The sequence below is a fragment of the Dermacentor silvarum genome, chromosome 5, assembly GCF_013339745.2.
Source record: "Dermacentor silvarum isolate Dsil-2018 chromosome 5, BIME_Dsil_1.4, whole genome shotgun sequence".
Classification (NCBI taxonomy): domain Eukaryota; kingdom Metazoa; phylum Arthropoda; class Arachnida; order Ixodida; family Ixodidae; genus Dermacentor; species Dermacentor silvarum.
The window spans coordinates 38,554,589-38,579,806 of record NC_051158.1 but is presented as its reverse complement, the minus strand read 5'-3'; the positions used below and the strand labels follow the sequence as shown (position 1 = coordinate 38,579,806).

Genomic DNA, 25,218 nt, shown 5'->3' with positions numbered 1-25,218 from the left:
TCTTCTGTGCCAGCAAGGTGGTCTAGTGTGCGTTCAAATCGCGCTAGAGTCTTCACATGTACTGTTCAGTTCCTGCAAAGCGCTGCACAGTAGTGTGGAGTGTTGCACAGCACTGTATAGCGATAAATAAGGACGCTTGCACAGGCAGTGTTCAAAACGTAAGAGATTACACACTTGGCCAAGCTTTGGCCGAAAGTTGGTCGGAAATCTACTGCGCGCTCCTGCGCAAGTGAAAACGCCACACCACAGAAGGATTGCTTGTAATAATTTGTATGTGCACTATCAAGGCGCTGATGGGTAAAAGCAACCCACGGTGGGGAAAATAAAGTGACTTGATATCAGTCGAACACAATTATCAAAACAACATGCACTAGTCAGTATCTACCGTTGTTTGAGACATCGTTGAACCAGCCTACACGTTGGATCGGAAAATTGAAAACCCGAGAGAAGCTGCTGTGTCTTCACCTACTGCTGTCTTTTAAAAATTCAGTTGCCGCATCTACCAAAGCATAAATGTTGCGTCTATTCATTGAGGAAGTGCTAGGAGCACTGGAGGCTTTTAAAGATACTTCCAGTCAAAGTTTTTTTTTTCCAGAATTCCCAATCTGCCAAAAATTTGTCAAATCTGACAAATAGTTAAATTTCAGTCGTCTTGCGATGATGGTGGTAGAAGAATTTCAATTAAAATTTTTGATCGATCGATTTCTAAGGCACTCAAATGAAAGAGTTCGGGCTATCTGACAAGCGACTTTGCATTCGGCTGGTTCTATCTGTGCTGTGGGATCCAGTCGAGAGTGCTCTGAGCCGCTCTGACTCTCTCACCAGAGATCCTGCCAAACTCCGATCACGTGATGACTGGCACTTGGAGCAACCAACCAAAGGTACCATAGAGCTTACTGCAAAATGATCAAGAGTTGGGCTGACCTTTCTTGGGCTCAATTTCATTACTTCCCTCCTTAGTTCTTCCCTTCCTCCGCGGTGAATACAGCAGCAGTGCCACTGACCTGAGGCGCTCAGAGTCCGACGGGTGGGGCATGTGCATGGAGGCGGCCTCCAGCAGCCGCAGCTGGTAGAAGCACTCCTTGGACAAAGGGGCGGGGCCTAAGGGGGCAACGCCTCTTAGGGGCGGGATGTGCGCCTCCGTCGTCGCCGCTGATTGCTGCTGCTGTTGCTGCTGTGGCCGCGGCACCTCCTTGCTGCCCACCACGGACTCGAACATACCTGCACGTCATTCGTGCTCAGCAAAGGCACACTCAAGAGCCCGCTCCGGTGGGCGGATAAGCTCAAGGTGGGTGGACAAGGTCGCAATGAAGTCCCTAATGGATTTGCAGCAATAGCCAGGAAGCGTACAAAGTGAAATGCAGTGAAGCCTCGATATAATGAAGGCACAGATACAAAAATAAAACATGCTCTATTTCATTAACAGTATTCTACGGTTAAACGAAACTGAAAATGCAAGATTGGTGACAACACCGGCCACAGCGAATACAGTAGAACCCTGTTGATACAATGCCGTTACATACGATTTCCTGGCGCCAATGTTTACGATAGAGACACGAAAATGACAATACAGTTACGCTTCTTTTTTTACTGGTTCATACGTTCCTGGAAGACACGAACGTTCGGCACCAACGTTCAGTACATCACCAAACGGTGATTGTAAGATACATTTTCCGGCAGCTAGATCCCGTGTAAACAAGAAAAGGCACATGCCATCAAGAACAACAGCCGCCCGCCGCAGACTTCCCTGCAATACGCGCCCGCCCACGAGACAAATTCGGCATGCTGTCCGTTTCCTATTCCCATACCAGCAGATTTACCCCTGTGTCGACAGACGCCACATTCACAGCTATTGCCGACACCGCCACTGCGATAAGCACCTTCCCCTGTGTACTGCACGCTTTTAATAGGTGATAACCAAACACGCCGCCATTCCCCGCTGCAGCGCGACTTCAGTTTCGGTTTCCTGTCGCAGTCTTAAAGCAGTACGCGAGGAAAATGACAACACGCGTCTCGGGTCGCTCAGGCCACGCCAGCTGGACACGCGTTGGCATCTCGTGTCGTAAGAATTAGCGCCGAGTGTGCATGTCAATACTTCCCGCAAAAATCTACGCTTTTCACCTCGGAGGCCACGCACAGCAGACTCGGCAAACGCCGTGAATAGACCGGCGGTGCAAAGATTAACTTATTTTTCAGTCTTTTTGAGATCGAAGACATATATGTTTTTTAATCTTTTAATCGGCGACAATTTTGCATTACTGAGAAGGTTCTCGTGGTCATGAAATCAGCCACACAACTATAAGTGGGCTCCGCTGCTTACGGTGACGCTGCATGATGACATTGCGAATAAGTGAGCAAGCGATTTTGTCACTGCTTTCAACACGAGATTGTAAATTCCCTTCTGCACGCACTGCAACAATATTTGGCTCACATGTCCACAGGAGCATCGGTAACAGATCGGCAACATTTCCTTACTATGTTCAGAAAGTGTTTCAGGGCCCCTTTAATGCAAAAGCATGCGGCCCAGGGATTGACCCAGATGCTGCAAGAATTTGCCAAGTTACTCGTTTTGTTAAAAACCTTACATGCCAAAATCAGGATGATGGTTATGAGGCATGTCGTAGGGGGAAAACTCTGGATTAATTATTAATTAATTAACCACCTGGAGTTCTTTAACGTGCACCCAATGCCTGGCGCACTGGCGTTTTTGCATTTCACCCACAATGAAATGTGGCCGCCGCTGCCCGATTTTTATCGAAAAATCTCGTGCTTCAGCAACGCAATGCTAAAGCCACTAGGCAACTACGGCGGGTTCACTTGTTCGTTATGGGACTCTAAAGAGAAACACCAAGTCAGACAAAGTACCGTATTTATTCGAATATAAGGCAAGGCTTTTCGCCCAGAGCTGTCAGCCTTCAAGTCGTCCCTCACCTTATACGCGAATTTTGCATTTATGTGTGCCCTCACGGCAGCGCGTGCCATCATGCCGTGAAGCCACACTTACGGCAAGATTCGTGTTGCCGTGAAGCCACACCTAAAATCAAAATTCGCATGTATATATATATATATATATAAATATATATATATATTATGGGGTTTTACGTGCCAAAACCACGATCTGATTATGAGGCACGCAGTAGTGGGGGACTCCGGAAAATTTGGACCGCCTGGGTTTCTTTACCGTGCACCTAAATCTAAGCAGACGGGTGTTTTCGCATTTCGCCCCCATCGAAATGCGGCCGTCGTGGCCGGGATTCGATCCCGCGACCTCGTGCAAAATTCGCATGTAATCCACACTATGTGTGCTGAAGCTCCTTTGCAAATTACACTCACTTCGCTCACACGACGATGACTGCACTTGTTGCTGCTGCTGCTGCTGTTGTTGTTGCTGCTGCTGTTGTTGTTGCTGCTGCTGCTGCTGTTGAAGCGTCTGCTGAAGTGACTGCTGGAGCGACGTTTGCTGAAGCTGCTGCTGCTGTTGCTGCTGCTGTTGTGAGGATGGTGACTGTAGGTGACTCTCGAGACCAGCGTTTAATACCGCCTGCTCCGCTATCGACTTCAGCGACGACATCGAGTCCCCGCTCTGCAAGCCAGACATGCAGACATTGATCAGCAAAGCCTTCTCGGGAGCACTCGCTCAAGCACTGACAAAAGTTGGTCATTTCCCCACCTCTTATACCGGCGTGTCATTAGCATGAAATTACATTCGCAATTGATGTCATTAACTCAATGCTATACGGGAATATCTAACATCATTCAATGATGACCTTTACGATCAGACGTGCTTGGCAACTAATTCAAATGTTTCAGAAGCTAATGCAATGATGGAAGTGACATTTGGTTTTTTGGAGCAGCTTTTGGAGCAGAAAAATTTGCTGTTTGGAGCAAGAAAAGAATGCTTTGGAGCAGTAACTTAACTTAATTTGGCGCAGGATGTAGCCGGATTTCTTTCACGGCGCAGTTGGCACAGCACTTCCATCACTGCTAATGCAAGGTATCGACTGAAGCATACCAGAAACCAAATTAATTAAGCTGCCGTGCATTTTACCTAGTCAGCAAGTGTCGAAGCGTGTTCACGCTGGATCCACTACATAGGCCATGTTCCTTGGTAACAACTTATTGGATTCATACCTGGCTTGAGCCTTGCTTAAATTGTCTAAATACGAATCACTTGATTACTTACGTAAACATCATCTGAACATTCTAGATAATTGCCATAAATTTCTTTCGTATTTCATTCTCCAACAGAGTAATCGCCATCTCACCCGAATGACATCTCCTGTAATGTTGCACCACTGCAGCCAAATGTCATTTGGTGTACTGAATGTCATTACCTACAAATGACACCAAATTTTACCGTGCGAAATGGAAATTAAAATCAGTGTACACACATCTCTGTAGATGACAGATTCAATTACAGTAGACTGTTTAAAGGCCAACTACAATAAAATTTACCACTTAAAAAGACTAGTTTTATAACACTGCAGTATAGAAGAGCCTCCGAGCAAAATTCTGTGTGAAATAAGAGTATAGGAATCAGCGAAACGCTCCCACGAAGGGATGTTTGCAATATCATAACTGCTAAACCTGGCCATCAACCAGCACATTGAGAACCAGCATGGCTTTTCTACCCAAACTATGGTTTACACGCGGTTGAAAATTTCATTTCAGTTGGCCTTGAAGTGTAACTAGCCGTCACAATGTTGCGCAATTGGGCATCTTGAAGCAACATATGACACAAGAGGCTTCAGATAAAAGGTGGCTTCGTGAACCAGTGCGAACGTTCCAAGCATAAACTTCTCAAGCAAGTTATATAAAATATAACTTGCTCAGTACACCCCTGTCTAGCCTGTGAAATCCTTAATCAAATCTGGACAGATGAGACGCTGAGACATCGCAGCGATGGCACACGCAGAGGGGACGAGGAACAAGTAAAAGGCCACGTACAGGTTACTGGTCACGAAAGGAGGAGGAAGAAGCCTGGGTGGCCAACCATGTCGCGCACCTTGTCGACCATGGGGCCGTTCATGTGCAGTATCGACGGCGCCGTGGGTGAGCTTGGCCGGCCTTGAGAACTCGCCAACGAGGCGTACAAGGAAGCTGCCGCAGAAGACGCCGTGCTGCCGAGGTCCGCCAACGTCGTCGTCCCGCTGTGCGCCAGTTGCTGTGACCCACTGCGGAAGCCCGCAGAGCAGGATGCACGTCACAAGAGTAGCACAAGCAAAAGACTAAAGCCAGGTGTGGTATTCTCAATGAATCATTTTCGCTATTTACCCTGGTTAATACATAGCAGGCAACACAACGAAGACTAGAGAGACTTCTCTGCTCACATTTGCAACTCAAAAAATAAATCGTCACATAGGAAAGAAATACACAGGCATGCTTCGTATAATTCTATGTAACAGTAAGTTTCTACACTTGCGCAGCAAAATACGACACAACTACTGCATGGAAGGCATGGCAAATCTTCGCTACTAAAACCATTTGTTGGGAAATACAGCTTTACTGCAGTCTTTGAAGACTTTTGCAGCTCTGCCAGAGTGCACCGAAATTACCAGCCAAATCGGTTGTAGTAAAACTCAAGTTAACTGCAGAAGTGCTGTCTTTAATTGGGAATTCCAATTCATATCCCATTACTATTCTTTGTGGGGAAACGGCTCCTTCATTACACAGGCAAATGACCAAGACCACTCATTACTACAACACCACTAACGCACCACCAGCATCAGCTGCAGGCATGTGGTGCTCACCATGTGTTGTTTCCTGACCCACCAAGGGTGGCAGAACATGACCTCAGAGATAGTGAGCACACTGCAGGATCCCGGCACTCATAGAGTTTCCACTATAAAACCTAGAGGGAAATGTGCCACTGCTGCGCTGTGGTATGCATGAGAATGCCAGTATATTGTGGATTCGGATTGGCATCGTTCTTGGAGAGCCCGAACACCTTGAAGATGCGCCTGGCTAGCACCGTTCCGTCTGTCACAATGATTCATTTCCTGCTAAAACAGCACCTAAAACACTGCTTTAGCTTTATTATTACACAAAAACATGTTTTGTTTTAATTTTGAGGACATACTATTGGATGCACCCCCCCCCTCCCCCAATTCTATGAAACTTAAAAAGTATCAGCTGGCCGCTAAAGTTGGAGGGCAGACGACAAGATTCTCACTCTCTTTGGAACAACTTGTCATCTGTTCTTGCTTTTCTTCGCTTGATGCTGCATTGTAGGTGAGTAAACTTTATGGAAAGATGTAATATGGGTGAATGAAAGCCTTTTATGTAGATTTTATTTTACGCGCTATATGTGTAGCCATATCCACATTTTAGATGAAGCCTCGTACAACACCAGCCAACACAAGCCTCGCAGACACATATCCCGTCATTCCCATGAGGGCACGGCAGCCCTTTAAGAAACTCGCATAGACGGTGGCGCCAATTTACCCTCTAGGTGTTATAGTGAGAAACTCTATGCCGGCACTGCACCGTGAATCTTGGAGGCAAGCTAACGAACCCAAATAACCTCATAAGCAGGATTTTAATTCTAAGAGCCAGGCGAGCTGTCTTTGAGAGTTATCCACACCCAAAAAACAGTCATATCACAGCACAAGAGCAACTACTGAAGAATTTTTCAGCAACAGCAATCCATCAGTCAAGCCAGAGTATTGTTTTTGCCTTGTAGTGTTAAAATATCTGCGTTGTGACAAACAGAGTCCCAACGCACCTGTTGTTTGTGGTGGCATTAGTGCTGTTGTGCTGTGTGGGCGAGGGTGCCCGGTGGAAGTGGCCCTGGTGGTCCGTGGTGGCCGCTCCGTCGATGGAGGGTGCCGTCGACGGCGGAGGGGAGGGCGTGCCTGGGCAAGTGAATAGACGAAGCCCCGTTCGGTGACCACCATATTTCCCGACAGACAACCATCACCACTACCACCAACAACAACAACCGCTGAACATGCTGCTGCTAAGCCAGTTGGAAAGCTCACTATCACTAGCTTAGCTAAGCCAGGTATTCAAGCTGGGAAGATCCCGCATGGCCCAGAGGCCATGCGCACAACATTTGTGGTGTGCGCAAAGCGAAGTTAGCTCAAAGAGAAGCTAGCCTGAAATTAGCTATAACTTTGGCTTGTCTCATGGGCTAGTACAATATCAAGTTCTGGGGGACCATGTTCTGCATGTATTCTTTTCCTTCGATGTTACCCTCTTATTGCCAGTTGAAAAGATTAGTCTCGCAGCATGCAAACCAATGACAAAGGGTAAAAAAGACAGGAAAAGAACTATTGCAGAATCCAGCACCTGGTGTCAACAAAATCACGGATTTCACGCACTGTCATGCCAAAGACGCGTACAGCACTGCATGCAAAGCTGCAGACGCTCGCTACAAATGATGCAGAAATGCGCCTGCAACAGCGCCGTGACTACCTGAAGCCACTATCAGAAAAAAGACCACTTGGACATATGCAGCTCTTCTATGCTCGCACCGGTAAACTTACCACTCCTACACATGGACAACTCGCCTCAGGACAGGACACTAACGTCGCCTTTAAACTTTTCACACGGAGCAGTTCTTGGGCAGTTACAAAAAACATGCATTCAGCCCTCTGCCCAATGCGAACTTTCAAGAACCCCTGCTCAGTGCAAGCGAACTTTCTCACGCCGCACCGTTCGACAAGCTTTTCGACACTGCCCTTTAAGCCTTTGCTGTGTTACAATCCTCTGCGAGCTTTAATTGGTTGTATTATAGACCACAGAGATAAACCATCTGCTGCCACTCCCTCCTACTGTGAACGGGGCCAGTTGACGAGCTCATTGGCCAAATAGAGAAAATAAATACAACTGCAGCAACACAGCAGCATAAACAATGGATCCTGAACTGCACAATTTGTTCGAGATGGCCAGAAAAGAGGGGGTAAGCAGAAATCGAAGAGATTGGGCAAACTGATTAAACATAGCATAAAGCTAGCTGCACAACAGTGGCAGACTGCACGAAGGATTTGCAGAAGACGACCACAATACAATCGCGTCCGAACTACGCACTGAATTAGGGTAGAAACAGACCAGACACCAGGAGGCAAACAGTTGGTGCCCACATTACACTACTCAAGCGACGACTCTCTCTAGAGTTCTCAAAGATCATGCTATTGCCGTACTATGGGCATCCAAGGACTGTCCTCCAAGAATAAAGATTGCACCCTTTTGGGGGTTACCGTGTCCCCAAACAATAATCATCTACCTTGCAAGCCCTTGCATGCCCGGTACTTCCGGGTCATGAATGGCATGCGCGCGCTCTCGGTGTGGAGTAGCAATCTTGACAGGAAAGTAGCAAACACAGAGATTTCAAGAAAAAAAAAAAAAAAACACAAGCAAGGCCATCTGAGACAAGTGAAAACTTAATACCTTCTTAAAAACAAAAAACAAAAGAAAATCGAAGTTGATTGAGAGTCTCCACAGCACCAGCAGAAGCATCACCATTAGACTATTTATGTCCACTGCAGGATGGAGGCCACTCACAGCAATCTCAGATTACCATTGTCTTGTGCCCGCTGACTTTATCTTACGCCTGCAATTTTCCTAACGTCAAACTAGTTCGACGCCCACGACTGCACTTCCCTTGTCTTGACACTCGTTCTGTAACTCTGGATCATAGACGCTAATAGAATGGCAACATACAGCGCCTCAACTGCGCAAACGATCTCCCGCACAGAGACTCGGAAACCAAGTTTGGAAAGAAAACAGGAAGGGTGAATGCTCACCTTTGGCGTTCGCTGCCGCTGCAACGGCATAGGGCGTCAATGGCGGAGACGCCACCGCATGATTTTGATAGGAGTTGACCGATGGCGAACTGTTACTGCTGCTCTGTGACGATGTGCTGCAACAGAATTAAAAAAATAAAAAATAATCATAGATCACCACACAGTCGCACATCAAGATTGAAGCACCTGATCAATACTGACCCCCTAAGGTTCGTTTAACTCTTTCCCTACCACACTCTAACGACAGTTGCACCCTTTGGGGTGCATTTTTGCCACACAACAATAATCGTCATCTGTCTTGCTTGCGTTTCCTATCTTGAAAACTCTGCACTTGCTACTTTCCTGTCGAGAACGCTGTGTCACACTGATAACGCTCTTGTCGTTCATGACCGAGAACTGCCGGGCGCACAGCGTTAAAGAAAGGAAAGCCACGCAAGTCAGATGACGATTATTGTTCTGTGGCAAAAATACGCCCCAAAGGGTGCGACTGTTTTTAGAGTGCATCGGGAGAATAGGTGTTTTTTGTATGTTACGGCATGTTTTTTTCTGAAGCAGCTACTGCACTCAATATTTGACGTAATACATAAACAGAAAGCAAAATGAATGCACTTTTCAAGCATAAAAGTTTTATTAATGAGATGTATGTCATAAAAAAGACATACCACCTCGTGGGAAAAAGGCGAACTGCTTAGAAAACAAAAATATAGTTTCTCCTCCCTCACATCCGATGGTGCAGTATGTCCGTGAGCGGCGCAAATGGTCTCGAAAGTGTCCATTTTTACTTTTTGGGTAATTTGCTTTTGAAAATTGCCAAATATCGCAACCTTCTGTTGTAAACAGCCCAGCAACTACATGCTCAAGGAAGCTAAATTTTGGATAAAGTAGAGTTCAAGTAATTTCCATTTAGGACGCAAAATTTCATTCATGTAACTTTATTAGTTTTCCTAATAATGCGGCCGAAATTAAGCAATATTTGGAATTCTGGTTTTATTTTTGCCCATTTTTGCGGGAAGGTACTAAAGCTACAAAGCTGCAGTTTAAAACTAATAAAGGTACATGAATGAAATTTTGCGTCCTAAATGGAAATTCCTTGAACTCTACTTTATCCAAAATTTTGCTTCCTTGAGCATGTAGTTGCCGGGCTGTTTACAACAGAAGATTGCGATATTTGGCAATTTTCAAAAGCAAATTACCCAAAAAGTAAAAATTCAAAATTATTTTGCTACGTCTAGGAACTAGATAAATATGTCCTAAAGCTACAGAGCAAGCCGCAATGCAGTGCATGCAAGCCGCAATGGCCGAGATTCAAAGCTGTAACAGAGGTTCACGGGAAGACAGAGAATTTGACAGTGGTTGAAAAGGGGTTGTCACGGAGCCAGAGTTTCTACCGTCTGCATCAGTGCACTCACACATAGTGCGCTGGTACGGAAGGGAACACCACATTATCTAAAGCCGGTCATTTTTTTTCTAGTTCCTGCGTTGAAATAAAACAACTTCCATCGAGAGGGGAAAGGGATACCTTTTCGAAACAGGAACTTTACAGCAAATAGCAGTGCGAGATTCAGAACTGCTTGTCAGAACGTCGGCACCAGAGATTCCCCTCGTTCGGCCAGTGTTGGCTACATACGGTTGAACAGCACAAAGTTGTTATTTTACTTTCTTGCTTAGCACCCACCTGTGTACACCTGGATGTAATAAAGTTTTCCGGCAACAATTTCAAGCAGTTGCAGCGTGTTGTCCTTCACACATTCTGTGAACCATCTATTCACTGTTTTAACCATATGCATCTACACTGCTGCATCTCCATAGTACAGCAATACACAAGACGAACAACTAGTGAACAAAAGCAACTTTCTACAAAGAAACTCGTCAGTGCAACTTCTGCAATAATCAATCTTGACTGATGACAGGGTATGCCTAATTTGTGTTCGCTTGAGCAGAGATTCCTGTAAACATGCCATGTGCAAACCTTGCCTGCAATGGATGACGTGGTTAGCAGCTCATCTGTGACAACACGGATGGAGTGATTGATTGATTATACTTCTTGGCGCAAAGGGATCTGATGCCCTACAGTGCCATGACGAATGTTTTGATATGTACAAGTTGAGTCATCATTTAACATGACAAATATATGTGCCCTATGAGGCATAAAATTCGTGGCTATAAAGGTGCAGGCACTAAAAGAAAGCTTAAAAAGGAATGTGTATAAGACTTGTACTAAAAACGTAAAGCAACACACGGTTTCGTTAGGAAGGTTGACGACTGCAGTAACAGCGTTTGCTTGGACCAAGCCATATCATGCTTGTCTGCACTGATCCAGCAATTTGGTCAGTCATGCAAATCCAGCTCGGAACGAGCTCTGGTACACACCTGTTGTTCCGAGAGGTGATGGGCGCTGGTGCCTTGCTGTTGACCGTTGCGATGACGACGCCGGAGTTGGCCACCGCACTCCGCGCCGTCTTGGCCGCTTGACTGCTCGGCTGGGGGAGGAGGATGACCGTGCGTGTGCACAAAACTTCAGCACAGCAGTCTCTGCAAGGCCTTTTGTTCGCTGCTTCAACAAGCTCACAAGGCCGGGACAATGACAATCGGCAATTTCTCCTCCTCAAGCAGCCCTCTGAAGGACTCAAAGCGGTAAGGTGTTAGCTTGTGTTGGTAAATCAAAGCAAGATAAACTGGCCAGATAAAAAAAAAAAGTTTAAATTCTGCAAGTTTTCTTTACCTTTATCAGATAATTTTCGCGTACATAGCTAAATTTTGTTTGCTACTTGTTAGCTAAATGGCGTTGTTGTAGTAAAGATGCCAAACCAGTGAAAAATATCAATACACAAGATACAAGTAGTAAACAGGATCTATGCTGGAGATTTTCCCCCTTCACCAGAAACTGTTGCCGAACTGAACTCCTCAGCACAGCCCCACTGGTTGCAATGATGGTCTAGAAGGCCATCCTCTCCGGAGGCCATCTTGTTCTTGTGTTAGCATATCCTCTGGTTTAACATTGTCCTGTTTGATGGACATAAGCCTTTCTGCATGTCACAGGTACCTTGTGGTCTTTTTTCGCTGGTTTTCATCCGAGTTGCATCATGTACCAACCTGCCCGACGTTTAGCCTTGCTGCAATAGTTATAGCTAAATCACGTTTTTGACAGCTACATGGACCCTAAAGGAGCTGAACCTAGCTATGAAATAACTAAGTTGGCAACACTACCCTTGCGAAATATTATATTGCATGCTTTCTCAGTGCACGATATAAGCTATCCTATTTAGAAACAGATGGCATGCATGGAAGCAAGGAGGCAACGCTTGCCCATTTAGCGTAACAAATGCTGTTGCATTTAGATTTAGAGAGTGTCATCATCATCAGCCTATTTTATGTCCACTGCAGGATGAAGGCCTCTCCCTGCGATCTCCAATTAACCCTGTCTTGCACCAGCGTATTCCAACTTGCGCCTGCAAATTTCCTAACTTCATCATCCCATCTGGTTTTCTGCCGACCTCGACTGCGCTTCCCTTCTCTTGGGTATCCATTCTGTAACCCTAATGGTCCACCGGTTATCCATCCTACGCATTACATGGCCTGCCCAGCTCCATTTCTTCCGCCTAATGTCAACTAGAATATCGGCTATCCCCATTTGTTCTCTGATCCACACCGCTCTCTTTCTGTCTCTTAACGTTAGTCCTAAGATTTTTCATTCCATCGCTCTTTGTGCGGTCCTTAAATTGTTCTCGAGCTTCTTTTTAAAGATTTAGAGAGTGTACGAAGAGATAAAAGAAGGGAGGTAAGTCATTGTACCACAATGGATGCTCTTGCATATAAAATCAGTCAATGTACACAGGAAGAATGAGGCGAATAATTCCAAGTACCGGAATAAATACAAATGCATTTAGAAGTGGACTATCAATTAAGGAAGGAGGTTAAGTCCCAGTACCGTATTTCCCGGTGTATAAGCCGCACCATTTACAGACGCACCCCCCTACTTTTCACGGGTTTCAAAGAAAATGTTGGTACAGTAAAACCTCGATAATTCGAACTCGGTTAATTAGAAATTTCGGTTAATTCGAAGAATTTGAGCGGTCCCGTCATTCTCAATGCAAATTCAACCGGATAATTTGAATGGCCCGCGTGGCTCTATTCGGGTAATTCGAAGTTTCCGGCTGGTAGCAATGTGCGGCGGTTAGGTTAGGGCGCTCCGTAGAGTCGCCAACCGATTATCCGAGCTCGTGGGGACTGAAAAATAGTCCGAAAAACTCGTTAGGCAAAGAAAATTATTAGTGCGGCGTAAAAAAAAAAAAAAACTCTAATAATGCCCTGCCTCATGCTACGCTTGGAGGGGATCGACTTCCTTGGATTTGCGCAGCAGTGACGTTGTCTCCGTGTACAGTCGACACGAACGTCACCGCGTTGGCGATCTGCGCCAACGGAGTTCGCCATGGAGATCCAAGAAACAAGCTTCGCACCGCTTAGCTCTAACGAAGGCACAGGAGGTGGCGCCGATCACTGAGACATGGGTCTCCGAGACACCTGCTCAATGTACACGCCGCGTTCAAAATAGTAACCGAAACTTTAGAGATTAAAAAAAAAAAAAAAAAGCTCGCTGAATTAACAAGCGTGGAGTCAGCACGCACGAGCGCGGCCGCCGCAGCAGCGAGCGAAGGTTCGTGCGGTCTATCGCTTCAACGGAAACTGAGCGGCGAAAGCACAGCGCATAGGCCAGGGCCGTCTAGAGATCGCTTTCAAGATACGGTGCGCGCGAGAACCCGCTCCGGCGCTAAGTACGCAGTTGTTAGAAGAGTAAAAGTCGTCACCCCCCCCCCCCCCCCAACGCCCTTTCGCGCGAGGGAGGAAGTCGCGTTTACGCTCCGCCGTGCGTTCGCTCTCCATGAAAGCGCGCGTCCCCCGCGCGCTGTCACTCGCACATACGGCGGGTTCGCGGCAATAAAAAAACATACCACAATAAATGGTTAAAAGGATAGTGCAGAGCGCATATACTAGAAAGGAAAAAGAAAAAGTGCAGTACTCTGGAGCGTTTTATCAGCCAAGGAAGAGCGGCCATGACCTCCGAGACGAAAGGATGGCGCGAGCGCGCGCCTTCCAATCTTGGAGGCTATACAGCGAGCCACTGGAATCCAAGCCAGTGCAAAATCCAACATGGCGGCCTCCAAGATTGAGTAGTGTGGCTCGGAAAGAGTGATTTTTAGTCCGGGCAATCGACCTTTGGGGTCTCAATTCGTCCGAAAAATTGGGTGCGAAAATGCATGAACTCAATGGGAACCCTGACGGAGCATTTTTGAAGTCCGGTATATCCATCAAGTCCAAAATTTTGAAGTCAAACACCCCCACGCCCGCTTTCGCGGCAGTTATCGATTCCGTGAACATCGTTCGCAACTTTGTTGAGTGCAGTGCGGGTGATATTTGTATGCTACGTGCTGTGAGCCAGCTGGAGGGCACGGCACTAGGGGCAGCGAACTACCGCGCCAAGTAATCCCGCATCAGTGATTACTTCGAGTAATCTTTCTTGGACATGGAAAATAAAGATGGTTTCTTTTTGCGGCAAGTTCTTGCTTGTTTTCTTTTTTTTTATTCATTTCGGTTAATTCGAAAATCCGCTTAATTCGAAGAATTTTCGTGGTCCGGCGACCTTCGAATTATCGAGGTTTTACTGTATATCATAGTACACCCATGTGGCTAAGACGCACATATTTTAACTCGGTTGGGATGACGAAATGAGATTATACCTGCTCAAAAAATTTATTCCGAAATGCTGTACTAGCCCATTTCAGGGCTCTAAACTTCCGTAAACAAAACTTCGATATTAAAACAGACATGATATTAAACAGAAATGCTATTGCATTTAAAAACAGACGGCATAAAAGGGAACACTCATGGGACTAGCCTAATAAATGCAATAGATGCCAATGCACTTTAAGAGAAGCCACACGCCATCTATGCCAGTAAGCCCTGAGCTAGGCACTGAAAAAAAAAAAACACGTCTTATAGACCAGAAAGTATGGTACCTCGATGCTATTGCATTTAAAAACAGAGGGCATAGAAGGGAGTAATAATGGGACTAGTCTAATAAATGCAATAGATGCTAATGCGCTTGAAGAGAAGCCGTGCACCATCAATGACAGCATTATTGCAGCGCACCTCACTGGACCTGGAATGATTGGTGAGCCCTGGGCTAGGCACCGGTGAGCTCGAGTTGGTGGAGGCGGGCGTGTCGGCACCCGGCACGTCCTCGTTGGCGTTGGGCGCCGCCGGGTCCAGGATGCAGTTGTTGTCCGCGTGCTCCAGGCCCGTCGCGGCAGCGGTGGACTTGGTCAGGAAGTCCGCCATGTCCCGCAGGTCTAAGTCGTCGTACAGGAACTCGTTCTCCTCGAAGTCCGGGTCCTGCGTGCACACACACCACCCATTTGCCACCCAATCACGCTGCTGCGGTCAATCAAATCTTGGCCGCTACATTTTGCAGCGATGGTCTTTCCTGTTTCTATTCCTTCTTGCAATTTTCAAGCCTCGTCAGCGGCCAGAGCAACGATTTCTGCTCGTTACCAACGGAATCCGTTGACCATTAATGGTGAATGATATTAATGGCATAGAATCAAGCTGAAGGAATCGCTGCAAAATAGAGGCCTTTACGTTTTTCTCGAAGGAACACTAAGCCATACTAGACTGAACAGTCATTCTTCTCAAATCTTTCTCTGCTTTCAATACTGTGCTAGAACTTTAACATTGATGCCAGTGTGATAGAGGCAATGTAATTTTAATAAACCAGCTTTCCCCAGCCAGATGGTTCCACAACCAACAATGCCATTAACACCTGGTGCCATCTGGTGCCTGTCAAGGTATTACCATCACCAATCGTTGGCTCTCCCATCATTTGTGGAATACTGAGACTACAACACAGCCATTTGGTAAGCCAGAAATGTAGTACAGTCAATCCCGGATACATTAAACTAAAGAAATTGTGAAATAGTTCGATACACTTAAACCTCTATATAACGAAGTTGGCAAATTGGGCACTTTGCTTCGTTATATCCGGTTTATCGGGCAATCGAAAAAAGAAAAGCAAATATTGCATTTTGTTGGATTTGAATGTCAGCAACCAAAGATATGCTTTCATGCCATGTCGACGATGTCTTCACATTGGCAATACGAGGCAAAGCCTATGAAGTTATCGCGTCCACTCTATCGCCGCAGCTGATAGTGCTGTCCACAGTGGGACTATGTTATCAGCGCACCGATCCCCAGACAGTCAAAACAATGAAGCATCAAAACCCGCCGGATGCCACGAAAAAAGGTTCGCTTTAAAATTGCATGAAATCAAGGCAATGGGTGACAAACCGTTGTTCACTGCTGCGATATTTGTTGTAAATTTCCGACATTGCGCACGCATGTCATGTAGGAGAAATCAAGCAAGATCCAGTATGGATTTGAAACTTCCATAGCCGTTTTGAATGTTTCTGCGAGTAAAAAAGTCTAGTTTCGCCTGAAAGGCAAAGCACTGATAACGATAACAAAGTACTAGACAATATTACGAAGGTTCATCGTTTTATCAGCCGTATAAATTGCAGTAAACATACGCTTACTAATTAGATACGAGCATGGTGTCACATGTGCACAGGCAATCATGAACAGATTTCCCTCGATGACCACAAACGGTCGGTATCAGAACGCTGGCCATCATGAAGAGCTCAGGCATAGAGAAGTGAAAGCTTTGCTTTGTCTGCCTCTCGTTTCAACGGGCCTCCGAAACTCGAGATTACGCGACGTCCAGCAGTAAACATGGAGGAATACAGTGCATCACCTCCAAGACAGGGCATGCAGGCAACAGCTGGGCCAGGGAACAGAAAGTTCACGCGACGCAACAATTTGGCAGACACACTGCCGTTGGACAAAGTGTCACAAGATGTCGCCACCAGCTTTGTTGCTGCTGTCCACGTTTCTGGTAACCCACAAACGGTGAGAAGTTTGTAAAGAAGTTAAAACTCTTAATGTGTAGAGGCGACGGTGTGCAGAGGTGTTACAGGCGACCCCTCATGTAATGTCCCTAACGGGACCCTTGAGGTATAATAAAATAAATAAATAAATAAATAAACAGCATGCAGAGGCGGCAGGCACCGATAGTGACTAACCAAGTCAATGCCCTTAGGCTACGCAAAAACTGGTGTAGCGGATGAACAACCAACTAACAAGCACGGTGAAAGGAGAGGCCCACCTGACAAGACTCGATGTAGTACTCGACGTCCTCCTTGATCTTCTTGATCTTGCACACTTCGACCGTGCCATTGTCTAACATCCTCATTAGTGTCTCCAGCTGCAGGATGTGATACCGATGCCTCGCCAGCAATGCTTTCAGCTCATCGACTCGGTCCTGCAACAATGACGATACAGTTAGGAAGAAAAAAGGCCTTCAGCATGGCAACGCTTTACACACAGGCATACAGCCGGGCACACTCTGAACGAAGAGTTAAGCCTTTAGTACAGCCATTCAGAGTGCAACATTAGGGAGTTTAAGGCTTTGGACACAGAAAGTTAGGGGGCAGAAACTGTAGAATGTACAAGAGTACACAAAAAGGTATACAAAAGAATGTAAGCAGAGCATGGGTCTTTGGGTACTCAAAGACAGTACGTTCAGTATTTCTAAAACTCCCTATTATCAAGAATTCTGCAATTCTTGGACAACAACTGTACATTTGAGCACAGCGCTAAGTTTAGGCGTGTTCCTTTCTCCAACCCACATTAGAATTTATTCCCACTCGGCAAAACATGTGCAAACCGACATACCAAATATGCAAGTGCTGTTGGCCTAGGCTACACTATAGCAAGCCATCGGCTCAACGCTCGGAAAAGGACTGTGAAGGTTTGTGGCAGTTTCTGTTCAGCATGAACAAATTCGGAACAGACAGCTCTTGCTCGAAGCATTCTTTACAAAGAAAAAATTAAGAGTGTCGCAATGAACAGCTACACTTTATTTTGCGCACAGCGACATCCGTCAGCATACCATTAGTCGCCAGGAAAACAGCTTACAACCCTCAGTACTACCTGGGGGAGCATTCTCAACCACGTCGCAGTAATAACACAGCCTTTGCCTAACCACAGAAAGTTGAGCAAGCGAGTTTGGATTCAGGACAGCACAGCAGCTCAAAGGAATGAGCGCAACAATAGGGACCAGACAAGGTGCAAACTACACACTAAACTTTACGCCCGTATGCACAAATGTAGTCGTGAGCAAAAGTTTCCAGACCACGACATCAACAACAAATTAAAATTCCTTCCCCCATGGTGTTGCAACACGGAACCGCTCAAACATATTGCATTAGTCAAACACGCCTATGTAGGCTGTACCACTTGATTTCAACGAGGATGCCGAGGCCGCGAAAGAAAGAAAAAAAGAATATTTTTTCCGCGGAATTACTGATCTGCACCGAACTACTGATCTTTGCTTGAGACTGCACGCTTGAACTGCACCACTACCCTGAGAAAAACCAAGATCATAAAGCAAAGAGAAAACCCAGTCGCATACATACATAAACTGCAGAGTATGATGTTGGATTACAACCCGTTCTTTCTCTTCTGCTTGTTATAACATCCTCGGCTCTTTGGTTTTGCAGCAACAATGGCACAGCGCATGTAAACCCTTGTGCATCACGTAATGCGAACGTAAAAAAAAAAAAAAAGCATGCTCACCTGGTTGTCGTTTTTCTTCTTCTTGACGCCGATTGTTAAGGACTCGAGCTCGCTCTCGAATTGGTCGACGTGAATGTTGAGTGATGCGATGGAGTTTGAGAGCCAGACGGTGATGTCCTCTTTCTCCTTCTGGGCGGGGTCTACCTTCTGCGCTCCGCCCAGGCCCTCCTTCGAGTACGCCTTGGTCTTCGTCTCCCGCTCCACCACCTTAAACCTCTCCATTTGCTGCAACAACGCAAAGCAGCAAGGGAGCGCAACATCACGTCACATCACCACGTCACGTCACTGATGTCACACTTCGTGAAGCTGGCACAACATGCTTCTCATTAAAGTGGCCTTTCAGCCTGCTTAACGAATGAATGCTACTGCCGGCATGCTTCAGGGCAGCGTAGCGAATCTCATCACGAAATCAGTCTATCAGGCAACAAGTCACTGTAGCACAAATAAGACAGACACAAAGCACAGAAGAGAGGACAGCACGGGCACTGTGTTGTCGATGCGCAATAAATCATCAGTTGAAAGTAGCACCGTGTCTTTCTTGTTTTCTCCGTCACTTTGAGTGCCGCCCTGTTTGCGCTACGCATCACACGACAGAACATTTTTTAATAAGACAGCAGGGGTCTCACCGTCTCTATCAACTTCCGGTTATCCATAAGGATCCGCTTGTCCTTGATCTCGCTAGATGCCATCCATGTTTTAATTTGGTCTCGTAACCTCTGCACAGGCCACACAACAAGAGCAAAAAGAGCTCGTTCAGCCTAATGCGCAAGGTCAAGACAAAGCTATTGCCAGAGCAATAAAGCGAATAAGTTTTGCTTCACTCACAGAATGTTAGCCGTCAAAAAAAAACAACTGTGCTGTTCATAAATTAAGAACCAGTGCAAGAGGACGCAGACAAATGAAACAGGAACACAAACACAATACGTTGGATACTAGCATCAATACCCAGCATCTGCAGCAAATGTTTCGGGGATGAATATTTAAAGTAGGTACTATATCAAAGGTCTGTTGATTGTGCACGCTGAAATCCACAAGAAAATGAATATATATGAGGAAAATGCTTAGCACTGCAACATTGCATCCAGGACAATACTACTAATCGTCACCAGTGTCACTTCCTTCTTCCTATTCGCCTCAAGTCTTTTCATACGCAATGATAAGTATGAAATAGACAACACAGGCTCTTTTTCCCCTGTTGCCAACTTTTGCGCTGGTTTTTAATCACGAAGACCGCCAGACTTGCTCATCTTTCATATCTAACCAACTGTTGTATATTAGCATGAAAAAGAACCAAGACAGAAACAGGAAATAAGTTGACTAATCTCATCAGTGCTGATGCAGGTTGCCTTCCAACAGTTGCGCCACAATGACATTAAACGATTGCACTTATAATTTTGGCCAAAAGCCTGACACTGAGTGCATAAACTGCCATCTAATTAATTTCAGACTTCTCAGCAGCAGCCTCTGCCAGGTTTTTTATTGCGTGTTGGTTCAGTGGACAATTCATGCTACATCGAAACTGGTTCCTTGTCATCATTGTCTCCCATTTCAACGGTACGAAATGTTCATTTTAGCACAAGTTGCTTTTGTAGAGCCAGGAAGTATGCCGAAAATGCAAAGCAAATATAGTACTCGGGAGTGGCAGCGGAAGAGTTAATAGAGATTTTTTAGTTTGCCCATATACGTAATTACCATTCAAGAAATGCTGTGTTATCGGGGGCATAAACTCGGGTGAGCCGCCGAGTTGGTGGTGCCATCTTGTGGTGCAGAGTTTAACCAGAAAAGCCACGGAGCTATTCTTATCTTTTATACTGCTTAGACGAGAAACCCATGCAACACAAGAACGTTTCATGTGTTGGTTGTTGCTGGACAAAGGTACTAGCGTTGCCACTGCCAAGCACGTTTACCATAACCCAGTATTTTCATACAGAGTAATACGTATATGGACAAGCTAAATTCTCTAATAAGAGCAAGCCTCCATTGCCACTACGTGATAGTGTTTGCTGTCGGTCGTTTGGTGATACTGCCGTTATGCAACACAATGAGTGCTCGTCAAATTTTTTTTTTTTTTTTAACGAATAAGAACGGAAGGATCGGACCGAGCTGGGGAAAGAAAAATAAAAGAGGACATAGAAAAAAAAAAATTTTAACAGCTTCTTTGGTCAGTCCATTTGGCTACAGACCTGGAAAATTGAGCCCTGAAAAGGAAGCCAGTCGAGCATGCGGCATTAAGGATGTGTTTACTGCAATACAATGCTAAGCCAGTTTCACAATAAACACAGCTGCTACAAACATTTTCCCAGATAGTTTTAATAGCTTATTAGCAAAAAAAAGAAAAACAGAATGGTCATGCTGAAGAGATTATTTCACAGTGCCCCATAGCATGGCCTTCAATGTAACCTCCCCCTATATATATATATATATATTTTTTTTTGTAAGGATCAAAAAACCAAACTCATGCATAATTTATTTTCTCAAACATTCTGTACGGCAAACCACGTTTGCCGCAAACACCCAGGGAAACACCCAGCACCGACATTTATACACATACTTGCAGAACAAAGTTTTTACACTAACACTGCAACAGTCATTGCAGGAATTCACATCTGCCATGTGCGCAACTCCCAAAACTAAAATGGCAAGTTTTTTGTGCAGTGAAGCCCAACTTTCAATGCTCTGACATGACAACCGTCCGTGTACACGTGCTCAAAAGCAGCAGAAAAGTTGCGTTCAACAAATGGGTTAAAAAATTGTGTAAATTTATTCCAATGTCGAAAAAGTTGCATTAACATTTTTAGCTAGAAGACAACTTTTTACTTTCAACTGCAACTAAAACTGAACACCGGATAGCTTTATTTGACAATACGTAAAAAAAAAAAAAGAAAAACAAGAAATTTGAATGTGACTTACCTGGAGCTTTTTAATCTCTTTCTTAAGGTCAGCCTCATACTTTTCCTTTTGGTTCGTGTTGGTTGCATTGTAGACCTGAGAAAGGAATGAATGCTAACATAAGAAAAGATGCATTAAAGACCATATTCTTCAGGCACATTTGAAAACTTTAAAACTGAGCCCTCTCTTACGGCACAATCAAAATTGCTGTTCCATCACAGGAGTGGTGGATAGTATCGTGTCACATTCTTATAAAACGGGAAATGTTACATCACTTTTCCTACATTTATGCCACGCAATACCCTCGTCAGACCCAAGCGTCCGTGAATGACTGCTTTCGACCTTTCAAAATGAAACCCGAAACGACAGGCCGATGTATTTTAGTGTAGCATAAAGCGAGATGCAGGCTACACTATGTGTTAAGCATGCACGCATTTTGTTGCCACCAGTCTTTCAATGCTTTGTGCGAGAAGTAGCGCTGCATCATCACCGACGCCGAGAAATTAATGTGTAGTACATTTTCAAATGCCACCTGTCTGTATGTGTTCAGGCAAACAAAAGTCTCTTATCTGAACATACTGGAGAGATGAAATCTTTGTCCACATACATGGAAGTGCTGATGTTACCATGTGCCTAAGCCACATCTGATCAAGGAAGCAGTTTTTTAGGATTTTGTAAGAGAATGGTTGGCAATAACAACCGACTTTAACATATAATGTGTCACTAAGATTTTGTTGGGTCTGAGGAGGATAATACTTGTTAAATTGTAGGAAAAGGATGCCAAATGTAAAAAACTGTTAGGAAAGGGGGTGTTAGGAATTGACCAGTAAAATTGTTACACAGATCAAGGCACTAAACACGTCAGAAATAATGAACAGATCACTTCGATAGTAGTCGGTGTTTAATTTACAAGGCGAGACAAGTGCAAACATTCTACAAATAAGAACACAAGATGACATTACAGCCGCAAAGTACAGAAAATTTCGTGCCAGTCATTATCTTTGGTGGCTGGGTATTACAGGACAATACAGTAATTTCGCATTTATGGCAATAACATTTGAGCAACAAAAATAAATGTATTTTTAAAATAAATAAAGGGGGCCAATCAAAAAGTTGAACATTACTTATGAGTTTTCGTTTCACTTAAAAAAAAGTTTTGCCCAGAATGTCCAGTGAGGAGCTTTACTAAAGTTCACCGACATCATGCGTTTATTCGATGGAAACACTAGCTAAGCACACTAAAAAAAAAAAAAACAAACAATGCAGAATTTAATGGTCTATGCTAGGTCTTCACACAAATCATGTTTAATAATGTTACTGTATAACATCATTATAACATTAACAGCACTACATTATTTTCAATTACATTTTTTATTTCTTATGATCACTGAAGCACAGTTCAGGTTGCACTGGCACATTAAAATGAACACAATTTAGAGGTTGCACATGCCAGCAGGTACAGCCGGCCACAAAACTTTACAGGACGCGGGATTTGCAAAAAAAAAGAGGGATTCCCAGAAAATTTGCATCCACAACGTTCAAGATAGTTTTAATCTACAGTAGTTGTTACGATCTATGCTGCAATCTATTAAATCAGAATCCTCGTGTTTTAACAGAGCAGAAATTCACATTTCCAGTGGTACCTATGGGTCCCGTGAACTTCTGAGGCCAACTACCATGTAATCACCTGGGTCCATATTCACACACAAAGAAAGTTGTTATGCTAAACGTGTACATAAGAGCAGACGAGACGATAGCCAATCATCATGTTGGCCGTGTCACTATCGCAGGCAGGCAGCCAAAAGCAACGAGCGCTTACAAAGAGCTTTACAAGTTCAGCCCCTGACCGGTGGCAAATGACACTAACGTCAAGAAACAAAAGTGATCAACTTCTACATCCTGAAATAATATTACAATTTAAAGCAATACTCGCTGAGATAGTTTGTAGCATGTAGCTATTCAAGTTGAGGGAACCATTCAGCGGAGGCGCAAGTCCGTGGCATGAGGTAGGCATGTTGCTGCCTACGCTAATTATGTACAATTGCCTTTTATGCCACAAACACAAGAGCCTGCACTGAATACGATGCGCAAAGAAATTAGGCTGTCATTACACACACACAAGCACCTGCACGCAGACAAAAATGTGCGAGCCGAAACACGTTCGTTACCTTTTGCCAAATGTCCTCGAATTGCTCCACGCCTTCGGTTACTTTCTTTAAACACCGTTCTATTTCTCCTAGGGAAAGATGAAAGGAAGGGAAAAGAAGGGGACAGAAACAATACTGGTAAATTTGAGCAAGAGCAACTGTTTAATCTGACACAAGCAACAGACGACGAGACACATAAGATCAGAAGACCCCATCAATACCGTTTCTGATAACTCAGCCACTAGAATGCCATCGCACTGACTCAATGCTTTACTGAACCCCTTCAGGTGCTGTGCGCGCAATTGTGCACACCAAGATACTGCATAAAAAGCAAATGTGTTAATGAAAATAATATTTAAAACAAGCCGCACACATCTTGGAACACTTATTGGACCTGTGCTGCAAGTTTGATTATGTGTAATGGGCTTAAGTAAAACGAGTTGGAAGGTGTGGTGTTTGTTGGCTGGGCGTATGCTTTCAGTATCAATATGCCGTCACTTAGCAGGTTTACTTTCATTATTTTAGGGGCGAAGCACCTTAGGGCCGAGCCTTGTCCCTCGTAGTCCGTAGCTCTGGTTGGCATGGAGACCGCTATGTATGTATATGCATATATACATATATGTATATGTATAGTATATATACGCCATGTTCCGGCTTCCAGAACCAGAAGCCAGCTTCCGGAGAACGCTTCCGGCGTTTTGCACAAATGATCCCCCGGTGCTTCGCCCACTCATCATCATTCACTTCGTGGATATGCGGTGTTATTTTTTGTGTCACATATTTTTTGAGTGGCCGGATAGGCACTTTCAAGTGTGTTACACATGAAACAGTCTCACAGTCCTGTAGAGTTCTTTCATTGAGTCCATGTTCTGTAAGCTTGACAAAACTCCAATGAAGAAATGAAAATTTTTAATCCCTGTTCTGCAGCTGTACCCATTTCCCAATTATGAAGGTGCAAGAAAAGCAGCATAACTAAATTTTCGATGGTCACAATTCAGTGGTGCCAGAAGGGGTTAAACATTGTTTTATTTCTCTAACACTGACGCTTCTCATTTCGAAAATGTTTACACTAAAATGCGCAAAATTTTTGCTGTAGCAGGCAGCTGTGTGTCTCCTGCACATGTCACTTCTCCCTTAACATTATACAGGGTTACGTCAACCGACAATTAAGGAAATCTGTAAACACGGGGACCGCCCGTAGGGGTAAGAGAGATCTTCAATTACCCCTGAAGCGGGTAAGTGCACATGACACGCACACATTACTTTGCCATTAAATTGAATGGCTTTATGTGAATGTAGAAGTGTAGGAAATTTGTAAACATGGGACAGGGGTATAATGACCTCTGGGTAGCAGTGAATTTTAAAATTTAGGTCCAATGGTGATGATGCCAATGTGTAACTCAAATAAGCAAACGAGATCCCAAGAAATCCACGAGGTAGGAGGAAATGAAAAAAAAAAAAAAGAATTCATCCATCCAAGAGGAGCAAAAAGATACAAAAGAAACCCCAAACAGGCTCTTAAGAAACGAAGTCTCTCACAGTTGAAAACAGTGTTGCTATGGCAATATCTGGGAGTTCCTTGACAATTCGTAGACCTGAGACGAGGCTCCCACCTGCCCACATACCGTGTCTGGAATGATTAGGCGAAATTGAGCTCAGCTTTTTGTGCCCTTTAGTTTACATACCTGCCAACCTATGAACTTCAAAAAGCCGACAACACCGTAATGAGAAGGCATTTTTTTCTAAAG

General features: G+C 44.7%; 1 protein-coding gene across 4 annotated transcripts in view; it reads right to left on the bottom strand.

Annotated features, from left to right (window-relative positions):
• LOC119453298 (CCR4-NOT transcription complex subunit 3) overlaps positions 1–25,218 on the bottom strand; it is a 46,060-nt gene that overhangs the window by 9,547 nt on the left and 11,295 nt on the right. For 2 of the 4 annotated variants that reach the window (XM_049667745.1, XM_049667747.1), the window contains exons 2-13: positions 23,492–23,559; positions 21,345–21,437; positions 19,061–19,150; positions 18,435–18,659; positions 16,963–17,118; positions 14,895–15,137; positions 11,118–11,227; positions 8,748–8,863; positions 6,725–6,854; positions 5,006–5,174; positions 3,334–3,583; positions 1,005–1,221 (exon numbers count right to left, since the gene is read on the bottom strand). In XM_049667745.1, the coding sequence (XP_049523702.1) occupies positions 1,005–1,221; positions 3,334–3,583; positions 5,006–5,174; positions 6,725–6,854; positions 8,748–8,863; positions 11,118–11,227; positions 14,895–15,137; positions 16,963–17,118; positions 18,435–18,659; positions 19,061–19,150; positions 21,345–21,437; positions 23,492–23,559 (1,867 nt within the window). The remainder of the gene's footprint in view (positions 1–1,004; positions 1,222–3,333; positions 3,584–5,005; positions 5,175–6,724; positions 6,855–8,747; positions 8,864–11,117; positions 11,228–14,894; positions 15,138–16,962; positions 17,119–18,434; positions 18,660–19,060; positions 19,151–21,344; positions 21,438–23,491; positions 23,560–25,218) is intronic. The other 2 variants (XM_037715334.2, XM_049667748.1) reach the window with 1 other exon arrangement.